Genomic DNA, 17,925 nt, shown 5'->3' with positions numbered 1-17,925 from the left:
TGTTGACAGTCATTACATATATCCATACTATATTTAAATAATTCACCTCAAATTATTAAAAAGTCAGTTGATTACCTTGGATTTTAAATATGGATATTTAATATGATTGATAGAGTACCTATCTTTGCCATGTTGATTCAATTAAAGAGCTTTCTGAAAATAAAGGGACTTATGTGAAACTGAATCCATTGTATTTTTTGGATTTTCTGGATGTATTTTTTTGTGTTGGCGTATGAGGCCAGGGCCGTTACACATTGTCTGTTGGTCAATACCATTTATGTCTTCACTTTCCGTGCGGCTGCTGACAAGTAAGAGGCCAAACAGTTCAAGGGATCTGCTTCTAATGGAAGACAAAACTCATATAAAAACTTCAACTTACTTTATTTGGCATAAATAAGGATTACAAGTTATTGGGACTTGGGGACTGTACTCAAATGATATGTTTCTCCTCAGTATTATTATTATCACTGACACTAAAAACTACAAAAAAAAACTTCAACACTCTCTCCCCCATCTTCAAAACTGGACTGGTACAATTCATTTCACTATTGAATCTGAATATGTGAATAGAATGATGGTTTTCATCATAGCCACCAGCGCACACATTAGAGATGGCCACTTGATTGTTGAGAAAAGAGCTTCTAGATAAACAGCTATTAATGTAACTTCCCCAAAAAAGAAAAGAAAAAATATACCCCCCCCCCCAATTCAGGCCACTCTATCCCTCATAAATATTTTCATACAGTCCCTTAGAAATATGGATTCTTAGCATTTTAAGTAAAAATTGAAGTTGTACCAACAAACCAAGCTAATTTCTTGCTTCAACAAAAGTGACCTTGTACTAATAACTTGAAATCTTAAGTTGGGATTTATTACAAAGCAAGAAACTAAATTGGAGTAAATGAAAATTCAAAATTGCGATGATATTAAAATGTAAACTTATTCCTCTTGAAGTCGATTTGTAGTGAAAAAAGTTGGACAAACTCAAAAGCAAGACTTAAGAAATTAAGTGAAATAACGCAACATTTTATTGTTTTAGTTTGTTGCCTTGACATTTTGAATTTTCTCAGCTTTTCCTTTTAAAGCCTGGGACTGAAATGGGGAATACGTTACAAATGAAATGCAGCTTTTAAGTTTGTATCTGCTCCCTGCACCTACAAGGCTTCACACTTTAACATAAGCTCCCTCAAATGTCCTTGAAGGCACAATCCTCAGCTTTTGCATTAATCGCTCGTTAACTTGCCGGATCAAAGGTCTTTATGAGTTATCACTGGAATTCGCCCAGGCGCTCAGACAGTCACAGGCAGGCGGACTGTTGTACCAGCACTTTGACCGCGCCAGCTCCACTCCTCCACGTTAATCCTCAGGTCTGTCAAAAAACAAAAACAAAAAAAACAAAAACAGCAATCATGGACAACATCCATGACACAGTAGTTGAGGGAAATGTGCATGAAGAGCGCCGTAATAGAGCGGACAGCCCCGGGCGAGAGAACCCAGGTGAGGCGAGGGAGCAGCTGTACAGCGAGGTGCAGGTCCACTCCCCTGCGGGGGGAGATCGCGGCTCGCCGGACTATATGGAAATAAGGGACGGGGACAGACACAGGTGCTCGTCCCCTTCATCCAGCGACGACGATGAGGTTAAAGCCGAGGAGGTTGCAGAGCAAAAAGCGGCGGCGGTGGAGCCGGAGCCTGTGGTGGAGGTGAGGGTAGAGCAGGTGAACGGCGAGGCGCACAGCGGATCATGGCGTTCATCGGCCTCCTCAGCATCCTCCGCCTCCCCTGGAGACCCGTGCGACGACCAGTCGGTCCAGCCGAGGATACAGGATGAGGATAACGCCGAGGATGGGATGCTGATGGCGTACACCCACCCCAACACTGACGCCAAGCTGGACGAGTCTGTCGACTACAGCCTGACAACTCTGGAGAGCGTCACCCTGGATGAGAGCAGAGCTGCACCGGCTGAACCCAGCCAGCCTGAAGTCTCTCTGTTCGTCAAGGTAAGAAATAGATACAGGTCAGCGGAAGGCAGCATAGGAGAGTGTCTGCTGGGTTGACCCAGGTCAAGCTTCAGTTTGCCCCGGCCTCAGTGTTCAGCATGAGGCATCAGACAAGGCAGCTGCAGTGTGGTTGGTTTTTCACCACTGTTAATGCAGAATCCAGCACCATATACCGGATTTGCCAAAAGGCTCCCTGAGGCCATGCTATGTATTTTTCTTCACTGTGCTGGGAACTTTCACCTTTTTAGATTTTCTAGCACATCTCTCATGTCTCTCTCATGTCTCTCCGATGTTAGTGTTGGCTGCTCTAGATGGAACACAGACACTGCAAGGTATAGACTTTAATAACCTTAAACAGAAGTATCAACCAACTGGCATATTCTGCATTTGGAGATAGAGCAAAATGTATCTATTGATCTATTGATTACAGCCAGCTAATGACTGTCATATTGCAAGCTAATTAGCGGCTAATATGACAATAAAACAGCTGGGATCACATCATTTTGTCAGGTGCATATACATGTTTTAAACTGTACTTAATTTCAACTGTAGAACAGTATTATGTTATCTGGCATATATATTGCATATTAAAGATCAGTGCATAGATTGAGTAACACCATCCAAAAGTGTAACATCAATCTGTGTTTTTGGATGTGGGTAACTTGGCCATTTGTAAAGCACCTTAGCCAAACATATAGATACATCATTACACCAGCTTCTGAGGCATAATATGATAATAATCATAAAATAATCTGAAGCACTGCTATCTCTGAATAACAGGCCTATGGCATTTCCCAGTCACGGTGCAAATCTGAATAAATTTAAACTGTTACGTAAATGTGCACAATCAAGAGATGTGACTTTCTGGATTCCTTTTCTGGGCTATATATATATATATATATAAAAAAATGGAAACGTTCAAAAATTAAACCTAAATTTAATTTAATTTTATTGATCAAAATCTGAAAACACAGATCAGAACTATAATGTTGTTGTATGAAGAAATTATAGTCAAGCATTATTAGGGATCTAAATACAATGTGAAAAACTAGAAAATATAAATTTTATCAACTTCTTTATGACCAGAGTATATACACGGTTTACTTTTGAAGCCTAACTAACTGTAGAAATGATTTAAGTTGAATAAATTTAACTTTTTGAAATCAGTGACTGGATGCCAATGTGCTACAACCATACCTATAGTAATAAACAGACGTATATTCAGAAATATGTATGACAAAACTATTTGTATGACAAAACTATTGATTTCAGTAAGAAATGCCACAGAGGCAGCAATCTCTGTGTATCAGTACTATTGTCAAGGGCTTTATCTGTTGGTAGTCTGATGTAATAATTAACTTATTTACTGTGGGGCCATAGAAACCAGGGGTGAACTCCATGGCTGAGCAAATCCGACTGTGTGTTTTGCTGCTTTTCTGATAGAGCTGGTCTGTAAGGTGTACTATCAGCACATGCAGGGGTCACTTTGGTGATTGGGCAACGGAGCTTGAGAGTCGAGACTCGAGCTCTGTTTGAGCTCACCAAAGCCCTTGTAATTGGTAATGACAGCAGTAGTTTATGCTATATTTTAAAATTACCATGTCTTTGTATAGCATCAGCAAAGGTCGTGGTTAGATAAAATGAGTGCTTGCAATCAACATAGATGAGCTGCAAACAAAATAAATGCTACAATCTGATCTGGATGAAGAATCCTTAAAATGATCAAAACTCCCTCCCATAATTGTGACAGGGCTTTGCCAAATTCAAAAATGATTTGCTTCTGAGAAGATTCATTTCATAAACATTGCATTCTCATAAGAACAACATATTGAATTTTCCATTGTTATGACTTTTACCAAGGGACAGTTCTCAGTATAATAAGGATCTTCTGTCTTTTATCAAGCCATACAGAAACCTTATTCCTCTGGAGTATTATACACTATATTGCCTCTGTCCCTGCAGCTGATTTTAACTCCTTTTTTTCTGGAAGTTCACCTCAGTCAATACCAGAGCACTGGAAACCTCAGCATATTTACACATTAAAAGGAAAAGTTTGACACATGCAGTAGATATGCTATCTTGATGTTGTTGTATCACAATTATGATAAAAATGAACCATAGTTCACCAGAGAAGTGACAACATACTTGGTCCCTACTCCACATACTACACTGTCCTCTACTTTCTATCTGGCCTTCCTATCTGAGTCCAAGCCATGGGTGGATTTCCCAACAGTTTAATCTTCAACAGTTGCCATAAACCAAACCGAGCTGTACTATAAAAGTAGGGAGGAGACTTAGGAGATCATCTGTTTTGTTGAACGATAACGTGAGTCTTCCCCTGCCTTCTTTGATAAAGCAGGCCACTACAGAATAGGCCATCACTACTATCAATAAAAACATTGTCACATCTGCTTTAATTTGATTTCATATGATAACACGCTCTCTTTAAGTAAAAGATGCTCAAGTATTCGATGTCAAAGTTAGGATGGCCATAAAATCATGTACATAGGGTTTGATGTCACTAATGTTTCACCTCACAATTTAAAACGTAAGACAATGCATGCATTGACAAGACTGTCAGACTGTCTCATTTGGGAAGTGTCTGTCGTTACAAGAGTTCAGACACCCTCCTCCACCTTGGCTCTGGAAAGACACAAAATGTCTGTTACTGTTTAATGTTCAGGCGAATGATTAGTCCAATAAGTCAGTGATTTGAGCTTCCTTTTGTCTGAAGAGGACAAAAAGCAATTCTAAATAATCAACATTTTTATGATGATCAAGACATTTGGGGAAATATGATTATTTGCTGGTTTGCCGAGAGTTAATTAAGAAAATTGATGCCACGCTCATGTTTGTATGGTAAATATAAGGCTCTAGTCAGTAAGTAAATCCTGGAAATGAGGAGAAACAGCTAGCCTGGTTCTGTCTGAAGGTAACAAAATTCACCTGCCAGCACCATTTAAGATTATTAATTAACATAAATTGTCAGATTAATCCATTCAAAAACTGTAAGTATAAAAGTGTCAATTTGTAGGGGAACTTTCAAGATAAGGGTGGATAAGAGTCCAGTTGTGGAATACTGCCCAAGGATATCACTTTTAAACAAGCAATAGTTTGTTATTTTGGGAAATACACTTATTCGCTTTCTTGCTGAGAGTTTGATGAGAAGACTGAGACCACTCTCGTGCCTGAACGATAAATAAGCTAGTATTGGGTTAGCTCAGTGTAACATCAAGACTGGAAAACGTTGGAGACAGCAAGCCTGGTTCTACCAATGGGTAACAAAAGTCTGCCTACAAACAACACTTCATTTGTTTAATTTGTACAAAAAACTTAGTTTAAAAACAGCAATTTGTGATTTTACAGATGGTTTTATAATGGACTGGCTGGGTGCAGTGAATAAGCAAGGCTAATAGTCTCCTGGCGGTAGCTTCATACAGACGTGAGAGTTGTGTAGCACACATTTCCTTATCAAGCTATCAGCAAGAAAACAAAATAAGCTCACTACCAACACGATGAACTAATTATTTAATGTTACATCATGTAGGAAAGGGTTTGCTATTCATCAGTAGGCTACAAAGAAAGGATAAAATAATCATAGAATCACCTTTTTATTTTAAAAACTTTCAAGGTTTTGTTTATTTTAGAAATATGGAGCAAAAATTTTGCAGTTTTACAGGGGGTTGTGTGCGAGACTGTTTATTGGCCTTTTGAACAAAGCCTGGGTGGCTGTTTCCAGGCTTTATACAAAGCTAAACTACCTAACTGCTAGCTCTAGCCATACATTCAATGGACAGATCTAAGAGTGGTGTTGATCTCCTCATCTAAATCTTGGCAAGAAAGCAAATATGCTTCTTTCTCAAAATGTCGAACTATTGCTATAAAGATCATCAAATCAGCTCAATTCAGTGTCTTCTTGTGCTGCAGCTGTACAAGTTGCTGAAAATTTAAATTTTTAAAATGCAAGGAAATGCAGTTATATCCATATTATATGAGGTTCCTTGTTTATTGATGCAATATTTGGTAGCTGAAAGACAATGGCATGAAATCTAAATCTGAAAAGACTTTAGGCTCAGCTCATTACCATATGTTGTTTTTATCATGAGCGTGCTGTGAATCCTGTTGAGACTGTACCTCTCAGTAATGTCTATACAAATAAACTCTCTTCACCAAAAAACCTAAAACAGAGAACACTCAACATTTTCCCTCATAAACACTGATAACGAACTCTTCTTCCACTCTAGCCCAATAACTGGTTTGCGCTGCATTTTGGTATGTCTGCCAGGAGAGGGGGCTGCTCTATAAATAGAAACAGTTGAAAAAAAAAAAGAGCTCTTGCCCCCCATTTCATCTTTCTACTTTCATCTAACTTTCACATTGACAGATAATGAGGGATTTTTTTGGATATATCTGACATAGTGAGCCAAATAGTGAGTGCCACTGAATTTCTTCACTGTGTGCTGATGAAGATTTTTGCGGTCAGGTGCCATTTATTTTTGTTGCCCTACATAGGCCCTTTCTCTAAATGAACGCCAATTCCTGTCTTAAAACCAAAGCCAAGCACCCATAATTCAAAGAGGAATTTTCTCCAAATCTCCCACTGGTGATCAAATATAACCTGCACTATCCTGTCGTACGTGTGAACACACATTAAATATGAACAATGCTGCTCAGGCACTCATATACTGACAGAGAGACAACCACAGAAATAAAAAGTGACACAAATATCATCCCAAGGGCATTGTTATGGGATGTGATGGTATTTGTGATCGTTTGCGATGTGTGGAAAGGTTTCTTCAACCTGATCTGACAAAAAGCAAATATAGACCAAATGTAATGATGGAAAAATAATTAAAAATAAAAGCGTGAGGTGACTAGTTTGGGAAAGAAGGGACAGATAAGAAAGTAAGAAGTGGAAGTGATGTGTGTTCGGGGGGGAGTTTGGTTGCATCGGTGGGAAGAGATAGATGGGGCTCCACCCCCTGGTATAGACTGACACCTGTTCTCCACTCAGTGTCAGTGAGAGCTGTCTCTGCCCTCCATCTGTGTCTAAATCAGAGCACAAGGCTCTCTACCTGCCACCTGGACTGACTCTCAACCTCACCTGCAGGACATAAACAAAGGAAGAAAAACCTTTACAGGACCAGGACCTGTTTCCTAGGGGAAACAGAGCAAAGACAACTTCTTTAGGTGTGAGGAGCCGCAAGAGAAGATCAGTCAGAAAGAATATCTGTGTTTTTTTCTTTTTTTTGTGGAGGATGTAGACCTCCAAGAATAAGCAAAGGACTGTAGATTAAAAAAAATCTAACTAAAACTAAAATACTAAAGAAACAAGGTGACAGCCAGAATTAGGCATCATGTCCACAAACGGTCAAGACAGAGATCCCGATATCGAACTGTTTGTCAAGGTAAGACAGAGACAGAACTATGATTACAATATTTTCTTAAGTTTATGATGGAAGACAGAGGCAGTATATCAGGAGATATCCTCTGTAGCATCACTGTGTGTTGTGGAAAGCTTGTGTAACTCAATAGTACAGGTAGAGTTACAGGAACACTGGCACACTGTGCTCCATGTTGACCCAGGATTGTTGTGACAGTGATACTGAAGCTGCTTGTTGATTGTGGGAAGCTCTGCAATGCTGTGCTAAAATTACTCTAGTGAAACCTTTGCAAAGGAGGGATTGCAATATGTATTTGACTAATGACACTTGATTTTGCACTGCATGGTGGGCTAATTCTCTTGGAAATGAAAGAAGTGGATTTTACTTGCCACTCCCATTCCCTTAAATCAGCCACTCTGTTCTCTCATATTTTAGTATTCCTGGCATTATTTTTGCACAGGTATTCACTGATCAATAGATGCTCTGGATTATCACCTGAAATAGAGCAAAAATGATAAAAGTACCAGTCTGGAAGCATCACCTTCAGTAAATAGAGCAGTGTTGTTTTGTTCTTCATAACAAGATGCACTTGAGGCCCCCTGAGAAACATTAGAGGCAGATGAATATACTTGAGGCAGGTGAAGTGGAAGAAGGTGGAAAAACTGATGTGGTGCCTGTATGCACTAACCCAATTAGCTGGTGTGAAGGCTCTTTTCAGCCAATACACCTCCTAGGAAAACAGTCAGCTATGTAACTAAAAGTTCACAGACACTGACAACACGCTCGGCTTGCGTCACCCTTTATATGAATCTAAGCTCTTTTTATTTTAACTCTCCTTAAAGAGAGAGGATCTACATTATACAATGTAGAAGAGCATGAAGCAGCAAGATCACAGGCTATAACACTTTGCACCAGTACCCGAATGATGAATCTCATGACTGGGACAAAAACCCTCATGAGCATATCTTCACATGGTATAGTCAGTAATTGGGCCCTCCAGCAATTTTACACATCAAGATCACGTGAATTGTATTACACAGCCTGCAAAAGCTGTTATAAACTGGCTTCAGTGGCTCTAGAGGTCATCAGGGTATTCTCAGGCAGGACTGGGAGACTAAGAATGTCAAAAAGAAAGCAGTACTAACTTGGATGTAGATTCTGAAACGTGTGCGTTTACCAGTCTGTGGGGCACCAATGAAAAAAAAAATTGATTGGTTGCATTATGGGAGGGTAGGATGCAGCATTTCTGAGGCTGGATCAATAGTTAGACAAGTAAAAGTCAGGATATCTCGGGCTTTGCTGCAACAATTTTGACGATTCTTATTTTACTCTTTTGAGTCCTCCAACTTTATGGAAACATAATTCTAAATTACTTATTTGTGTTCATCAAATTTTCATCTATACTCAGGCTGGCCATTGAAAGCACTTAAATTTCTTGCCTACAGTATTCATCAAGTCTGCTGAAAAACATGAGATTAAAATCAGAAGTTTATAAACTCTAATACTCTTTTCTTTTCTAGTGGCATGTTGTGATAAAAATCAGGTATTTGGAAAATACAGTTCTTATTGGACAATTAAGTTCAGTTTAATGAAAAAAGTATTGAAAATATCTTTTACTAAGTGCTTTAGAAAAAGAAAACTGCATGCTGGAATTGAAACTGCAACATATAATTTACTCAAATGACTTTGATGAGCCTCTGATCTTTCTATTGGAACAAAGTGAATTTGTACAGATGAGTTGAAAGAGTTAATGGCCAAATATTGCAGTATTAATTAGTTACAGACAAAGACATACATAAAATCATGAGGAATTGTTTTGTTTAGACTACCTTGGTAATGAAACGCTGTCATTTCTTCTCATTAAAATCTGTGACAAACCAAGGAAACCAAGGAAACCAAACCCCAGTTATAGTATACTATACATATATATGTATTTGATGGATCATATAAAGTAACATTCCCTCCACTGGACCCAACTCATCATCACTCAGTGACTCCATACAGGGCCTTTCTGTGCCTACAGGGCCCAGTTGTGTGTGACAGCTTTTGTCCTCCACGTTCTAGATGTTGATTGGCTATTATCAGCGACCGTGTATTGTGTTACTGCCGTGCTGCTGAGCCTAGCCATTACAATGCACAGACAGAAGCATCACATGCACTCAGGCAGCATGACAGCACTGGGAGCATCAATGGCTGGCGTGCATACAGTTGGCTCAGCTACTTTTGGACTGACAGCTCTGTTTTCTGGTCTTTGCTAGGAGCTGTGTACCGATGGGAGCATGTGCTGAATGGCAAAATGTTTTCCACTCCAGTGTAGTATCTTTTCTTGTGAAGTGATTGTTGGCGCTTATGATATTAGTCATCTCAAGACCCTGCTTTAATTACAGTAATTATTAAATTACACATAATGAAACTCATCTGCTGGTTTCTCAATTTCTTTAAAGTGAGATTAATTTCCTAATCATTAATGCATTAAATCAGGGAGAATAACTCCACTTGTCAAATCTCTGCTCAACCTGCTGCCCTCGAGGTCAGTGCTCTTATTTTGCCAAGTGTTGTGGGCTCTCTCTGTGACTGCATGCCGACAGGTCTGACCCTGGACTCTGTGCCGCAGTGGCCAGTGAACCAGATGATGGAATCACTATGTATAATTCAGCTGGGCCAGTGGATCAGATGTCACCGGTGGTGCTCTGCTTTGTATCCATAATGCTGATACATGATATCACCATATATATATGATGGAGAGGAAGTGATTCTATTAGTAGCGTTGCTGTAAGAAGAAAAACATAACTCTTATTTGTTTATATTTGTGTTCTACCCTTAATTTTAGGTTGTATTTAAACTTGAAAATGCTGGAGCAATTGATGAACTTATTTCAAAACCATTTGGATAAATCTAAAGCTGTAAATGCAAAAAACTTGTTTCCTTTCTAGCATTTGGTCAAATGCTTTTACCTGACAGCAAGACTGTGCTGCTTTCATATGGCCAAATCTTTATGGACACCATTTAGTGTAAGCAAATGTGGGATGTAACTAAGTACATTTCAAGCACAAAACCTCAGTACTAATTTGAGGTAGTTTTTTACCACTACATTCATTTGACATCTTTAGTGAGATTATTCATGCAAGGAATATGATGCTCTTTTGAAATATGATGCATTACTATAGATTCAATTTAATGTATTTCAGCAATGTACGGAATAGTTAAAAGTAGCTCCACCTTGACCAGCTACAATAGTAAAATGCTACTTATACATTAATGCATCAGTAATGATAATCCAATATTATGACATATAATGGTATAAAATTCCCGGAGGCCATTTTTCTGCATAGTGAGTACTTTTACTTTTGATACTTTATGCTGATACCACTTAAATACTTTTACTTGAGTGACATTTTGCAATGTGGCACCTTTACTTGTCATAAAGTATTTTAATATTGCTGTATTACTACTTTTACTTAAGTGAAGTCTCTATATACTTTTACTGCTAAATTAGAATGTGTGGGCAGATTCCAAGGATGTAGTTTTGGTTTGACTCTGTCAAGTAACAGTGGTTTAAGGGTGATGTATTTATGTGTTTGCATAGTGTTTATATTTATCCAACTTATCACACCTCTCTTAACAACCTTACTGGTCAAATAGCGAGATAACAGTCAACAGTCAAGATAACAGTTGCCTAATCCAAATAGTATTTAATTTTTAGCAGCAAGGTTGCAACCTTGTGACCAAAGCGTCACAGTCACAGATTTTATATATATATATATATATATATATATATATATATATATATATAAAAGAACACAAAAAGAGAAACTAACAGAAAAATCTGCTGTTCTGTAGACCTGAATATAATACTTGTGTATGTTTGTAAGATTTTTAATGTTAAGCTTTATATTGACTATGTCATAGTTGTCTTGATAGAATTCTATGGTTATTTTCCAAACTGTAGGCGTTTCTGTTGTAGTAGTGGATTACATTATACTATGAAATGACCCCCCACTGTATGTGGGTGTTTGCATGTACATGTATACACCATATTTCCGCTATGTGTTGTATTTCATCACTCTGACTAATTTTCTGCCATCTTGTGTTGGTGTGCAGGCAGGCAGTGATGGAGAGAGTATTGGAAACTGTCCCTTCTCTCAGCGCCTCTTCATGATCCTCTGGCTCAAAGGAGTCGTGTTCAACGTCACCACCGTCGACCTCAAGAGGTTAGGCTTCGAAAAATGCTACCTACCAACACAAAAACACACTTATGGCTTCCTCCTGACATACCTCTTTCACTGTGTCCTCTGTAGAAAGCCAGCAGATCTGCACAACCTGGCCCCAGGGACACACCCTCCTTTCCTGACCTTCAACGAAGAGGTCAAGACCGATATCAACAAGATTGAGGAGTTTCTTGAGGAAATGCTCTGTCCTCCGAGGTAATTCCACTGGAAGGTTTTACAACACATAGTTTACAGTATCAGATTATATTGCTGACTAAACACACATGCTCCTTTTAGCTAGATTTATTTAACTTCAGCAACACTGTTGAAAGGACAGGAAACATTTTAGTCTGGTAAAAGAGGGCCGAGGTTAACTGATATAACTGTTTGTTGTTTATGGCTGTTATAAATCTTTGGTGAATGCATATTTACAGTATTTTTTTCAGGTACCTTTTAACATTCAATTCCTGAAAACAATATCCTTAGCTATCAACAAATCCAAATATACTGTATGTACTTCATTGACAACAGCTGCGGCTCTTGTGTGATTTTAGCAAAAGCAAGAGAAGTTTATTTGTTTTGTTATTGTCATTAAAAAAGAGTCAGAGCCAGTGTGTGAGCATTTCCAGAGAAAAATGTCAGATTAACTAAATCTTTCTTTTATTGCCTGTAAAGTTTTTTACATTATAAATGGACCTTAGTGTGCAAGAGCTTAAGGGGCGGGTTGCCAACTCGGTTTGAGTGTGTAACATGTTTTCAGTCTGAGCTGAGATCCAGTCCAGGTGTTAATGCTATCCAGATGGTTTGGTCTGACTGCGTCTCTGACTGTGTCTCCTGCCTCTGTCCCACCGTTTGCTCAGGTATCCCAAACTAGCCGCCAAGCAGAGGGAGTCCAACACAGCTGGAAATGACATCTTTGCCAAGTTCTCAGCCTACATCAAGAACACCAAACTGGAGGCCAATGCTGGTGGGCTGCAAAATTTGTGCCATGAACAGTCAAAAAAAAAAAAAAAAAAAATGACAGACATTGTTTTATTTCTCCACTAGGTTGTAGCAGAGTCGAGTATTTCTAACTCATAGCTTTTGCTGTGCTCCCACCTAGTGTGATTATCACTACACAGTTTGTCACTTTCAGCTTTCTGTATACATGATTATGTGTGTTTCATTGTGTGGCTTGTGTGTTTAGTTCTAGAGAAGGGTTTAACCAGGGCCCTGAAGAAGCTGGATGACTACCTGAACAGCCCCTTGCCAGATGAGATCGATGCAGACAGCATGGAAGAGGAGAAGGGCTCAAGCAGATGCTTCCTGGATGGGAACGAGCTTACTCTCGCAGACTGCAACCTGCTGCCTAAACTGCACATAGTCAAAGTAAAGAAGGAGTGTATCTGAGGAAAATACAGATTGTTGTTAATTGGTTGTTAAGAAAAAGATGAGTATTGGATTTATATTATCTTAGACGTTATGTTACCCTGTTTGAAGTTAGTTGAAGGTGAAATCCATTGTTTAAAACTATTCCATGGTATTCCAAAGGTCAAAAGTTCAATTTATTCATCCATAAGGACATGGAAATGACACTGCCCCCATCCTAATCAGGCCAAGACTGATTACCAAAACATAGGAAATAAAAACCCACAAAATAAAACCATTGATAAAAACAAGATCAAGCTATGTTTCATAATAAAATTGTTGAAAACTAAAAAAAAAAATCCCAAACAACACCATAAAAGCAGGCTGAGAGTGAAGACATAAAAAAATCCCAGTGTTCATCTTCCTTACAAAAAATAATAATTTGATCATATAATTTTCTATTCAGCTATTTCTAATTCAGATATATAAATAGACAACATAAAAGCATTTTAAGATAGTTCCAGTATAAATGTAACCAGTAAAGACCAAATTTTATGTTCAGTCCCTCAGAATCAAAGAGAAATGGTTTCTGTGAAGTACAACATCCTCTGCAACTGCTTTTTTTAATTATTTGAATTAATTCAATTAGACATGACAACAGCATTTTAAATATGCTAGCGACATGACTCTGTGGATGGCAATGCCATTGCTTCAGCCCACCATTTTGGTCCAGACAGAAATATCTAAACAACTAAAACATGGATTGCCATGAAACTTGGTGCAGACATTCATGGTTCCTAGGCGATTTAACCGCAGTAACTCTGGGGATCCCTTAACTTTTCATCTTGCAACATTAGAGGAAGGCTAAAATTTCAAGTTGTCCAATACTTTGTACTAAGCACCTCCAAAACTAATGACGTTCTCTTCAGCCCCAGCTATACTTTGTTCTAATTAGCAAATGTTAGCATGCTAACACACTAAACTGAGATGGTGTGCGTTGTAAACATCAGTATTTTAGTACTGTCATTCATTGTGATGGTGATTGTCATGTTAGCTGATGTGAGCATTTAGCTTAAACCACAGTACAGCCTCACAGAGCTGCGAGCATGGCTGTACGCTTTTAGTAGTTTTTTTTCTTAATAATTTTAATTAATTTGAATAAGGTTAGCAACTCACAGTATTTTTATCTTTCCCCTCTCAAGTTTCCTCTCCTTTTTTCTGAAGGAAGTCCACATGCTACTGCTAGTGCGCACTTACTTGAACATATGCATCACAGAAAGCACCCAGGAGGTTCTTTAAAGTCATTTATTCTAACATTTATTTACTGAAAAAGCAGTAAATGAGACCAGTTGATGGAAAGCAGGATACAAAAATGATAACTGCAACAACTCATAACAAAATTCTTCTTGGAATGCACTGAATGTAACAAATTGATGATACAGGTTGACTGCATGAGAGCACCCAGGGGTGGATTTTAAATGTCTGACATTTTAAATCAAGTTAGTTTTAAGTTCAGGTTGAAGATAAAGCTTTGCCTCCTCTCCTTCTGTAGGTTGTTGCTAAGAAGTACCGTAACTACGACATCCCCTCAGACATGACGGGTGTGTGGCGGTACCTGAAGAATGCCTACACACGTGATGAATTCACCAACACCTGCGCTGCTGACTCTGAGATCGAGACCGCCTACAAAGATGTTGCAAGGAGACTGGCAAAATAATTTGCCTACCAAGCTCAAACAAAAAAAACTAGCAGCAGAACACAAAAAACATCACTTTCAAACATGCATGTGACTGTCCTTTAGAGTCCTCTTCAGTGACATTTTTCTAAGAACCTGCAATTTTTGTCTGTTTTAGCAAACAGGTCAGATGTTGCAGGTGTCTTTCTTGTACAGTGGCTTGTAATGCTCCAGATGTGATGGATGTCACAGAATCAGTGCATAGTGTGTATGGTATTACAATTACAGAAACAGACATTACAAAACAGAAGTGGAGCAGAATATAAATCAGTCACAATAAGCTTAATTCACAAGTATCAAACCAGATTCAAATTTTGCTGCTGTGACACTTCTGAAATAACCCTTTTTCACTCAAATGTGATTGTGTCTGTCTGTATTCATTTCTCATAACACAAAGCTCTCTTTCATACATACTCCACTGGACCACACAGCCAAACTTTTTACTAGCTGCTGATGTCAGGGTTGTTCACTTTATTTATTCCTAAGCTTACAGAAGTCTAGTCTGACTCCAGTGCTTATTATCAAGTTCTGGCTCCTGCGGAGACACTTTGATTAATTTATGATTGATGCTCTTAATTGTTTGCTGAATATGACTGTTGCAATCTGCAGACTCATTCTGATTGTCATTCATTATTGTAGGTGTTGCTCTAGTTGTTTTTTTCCCTCAAGCTTATAATTACCTTGAAAATTCACTCCTGCTTCTGAAAGGTTGATTTTTAAGACAGATTGATTTTAAATATAAGATGATATGCTTGAAGACATTAGTTCAAAAGAACAAAAATTAGCAGATGAGGGAATCTATAGCTTAGAACAAAGCTTGTTTCTGAATTGTTTGCATGCATGAATCTGTTTTAAATTGTAATATTCAAACCTGATATAGAGCCTCTTTTTAAGATATGAAAATTCCTCATTTACAGTATGTGCCTTTATTTGAAGCATCAAAAGTCCATGCCAATGTCACTGATGGACTCATTATGAAAAATGTATTGCAGCCAGAGCTGAGACATTTGTTTTGCCTCTAGCTATTAGTGCTCAGTCTAGGTATTGATTTTGTCTTAAGTTACAGATGATATTATGAATGGAGAGAGTATTTATTTAGCAGCCCCAATCAGGCCTGATTAGCTAGAGCCATTAGCGCTGCGATGAAAAGCGTCTTCCAGGCCAGGTCCACAATGGTCAGGAGCCCTGCCCTCCAGCTCTTGATCAAAGGGACATTTCCTCCACTCTGAGGAGTCTATCAACTTCCACAGCCTAGAAGTTCAAGTTCAAAAGTTTCATTGTCCATGCAGAGGAGGATGGAAATTTGTCTTGGGTCTTATCGTCTTTGGCTTGGTGTCAGGCTGCAACTATAGCGAGACTTCCTTGAAGAACCATAAGGCGCTTGTGTGGTTTGGACAAACGTGATATGAAATTGGAGCATGATGACTGAGAGGCTTGCTCATTGCAAAGCTCTACAAATAAAATAATATTTTCACAGATCTGCTTCTGCCTGTTCTTTTCTTTTCCAGCTAGGTGATCAATCAACACTGATACTTATAGGTTGTCAAGGAGGGAGGGGTGCGCGGTCTGTCTCGGTGATAGCAAAAGTGCTGGTGGAGCCTGGATCCTGGTCCCGACATCCTGAAAAGGGTTAAGTGTGTCTGACTGAGTTGATCAAATCCAGTGGTGCAGGTCTGTTTCTTCATCCATGACAGAGAAAGAGAGAAGGAGAGGAAGAAGGAGAGAGAGAGAGAGTGATGACCGTTGACAGGCTTAAATAGAGGCTTCCATGCCAGGGATCAAACGCCATCCCTCTTCTCCACTCTCTCATTAAGACGGAAAACCCGAGCACCGCCATCCGATCTGTCTCCATTTTTCCTCAAAGGAGTCTAACTTGAAAGATCTGCGCCTGTCGGATTTACAATGGTGGGCGAGTGGTGTTTACTGAGACGCAGCCTTGCCAGAAACAACAGTCAAAGAAAATAAATGGAGCCTGCCTAGTGTTTCCACAGGAGTAAGGAAATATGGAGCGAGACTTGTGCCTTGCTGTTTGGTAATTAGTACCTAAACATCCCTGTCCTTGGATCCCATCGCTCACATCCAACATTTCTGCAAGCTGGATAATATACAGTGGAGCATTAACGTCAAACACGTCTGGTCATGGGGCCTGGCACGCCACATTAATCTGTTATTACACTCCCAGTGGATCTACCAGTCGCTGGCCTTGGCTCGGCCACCATAGTACAGGGAGTCCGTATAGGCTGACAGGGACTCACACACGGCATACTTTTATAGCCAGGTTTAGTAAACCTTTTCAGCTCAGACATAAATTGTGTAAATTGAGTCTTGCTTTGAGACCTGAGCTGATTAAAACAAACCGATGTGTTTGACGTGTGAGGACCTACCAGAAACAGACCTGTGATCCAATTAAGGGCCAGACCCATAGTTTCAAAGCCTCTTGCAAGAACAAGTCAAGTTTAGCTGCTGTTTCCATAGATATTGTACCCAGGAGACAGACACATATGTTTCAGCCTGAGTTGGAGTTTGCTTTCTCCTCTCCTGTACTACTGTGTTTTAGTAGAAACCTTGTTTTATCAATGTCTTTTAGCAGCAATAGTAGAGGAAAGGGCTTCATTGGCTGTAGTTCTTCACTTCAGATTTTTCAGTATGATAATACATAGACTACATATAATCCCATGCTGTGCCTCTCACGTATTCTCATTTCACAAGTCATAGATCTTAGCAGACATTTTTCTGAAAAATAAAAGGTTTATCCATGGTTTCATTATCAGTTATAGATACTATTATCATTATTTTATATTTTAGTTTAAAAATAACACTGCGACAATTATATTTTTACAATTCTGGCTGCCTGAGGGTTAATAATCTTTTTTTTTTTTAGAACTTCTTGCAGAACACAGAATATTTTTTTATTCAGATGATTCAAGAGTCTTTGAGGATTCTAAATTACCTGCAGCGTCACTTTCTGGTTTTTCAAAGATTGCCAGGTACTTATTTTTCAGAAAGCAAATTCTTTGTAATGAAACTACACGACAGGCACACATAATTCGAGCAGAAACTCACTTGTCTTCTGCCACTTAAATCCTCCTTCCATTCACTAACAGCTGTGATTCTTAAAGTTGGATAATGACTGACATGTGACATCAACATCAGCCCATTCAGAAGGTGACAGCTGAAGTCATACAGGACAGAGAAGGAAGCATCTAATCAGAGCACAGGAACCATGTTATAACAGGAGATCAGGTTTAGAGGAG

The 17,925-nt window shown here is 38.9% G+C and overlaps 1 protein-coding gene across 2 annotated transcripts; it reads left to right on the top strand.

The window, feature by feature from the left end:
- Positions 1-1,236: 1,236 nt before the first annotated feature.
- On the top strand, positions 1,237-16,130 carry clic5b (chloride intracellular channel 5b). 2 transcript variants are annotated; one of them, XM_040124436.1, is made up of 6 exons: positions 1,237-1,997; positions 11,483-11,592; positions 11,680-11,805; positions 12,450-12,556; positions 12,776-12,957; positions 14,489-16,130. In XM_040124436.1, exons 1-6 carry the CDS (start codon positions 1,260-1,262, stop codon positions 14,651-14,653), a joined length of 1,428 nt encoding a protein of 475 aa, XP_039980370.1. In that variant the 5' UTR covers positions 1,237-1,259; the 3' UTR covers positions 14,654-16,130. The 2 variants fall into 2 exon arrangements, with proteins under 2 accessions (XP_039980370.1, XP_039980371.1); XM_040124437.1 differs by lacking the exon at positions 1,237-1,997 and adding an exon at positions 7,042-7,405.
- The last annotated feature ends 1,795 nt before the right edge of the window (positions 16,131-17,925 follow it).

The sequence above is a fragment of the Xiphias gladius genome, chromosome 4, assembly GCF_016859285.1.
Source record: "Xiphias gladius isolate SHS-SW01 ecotype Sanya breed wild chromosome 4, ASM1685928v1, whole genome shotgun sequence".
Lineage (NCBI taxonomy): Eukaryota > Metazoa > Chordata > Actinopteri > Istiophoriformes > Xiphiidae > Xiphias > Xiphias gladius.
Note: the sequence above shows the minus strand (reverse complement) of the source record. Positions and strands in the feature narration are given on the sequence as shown.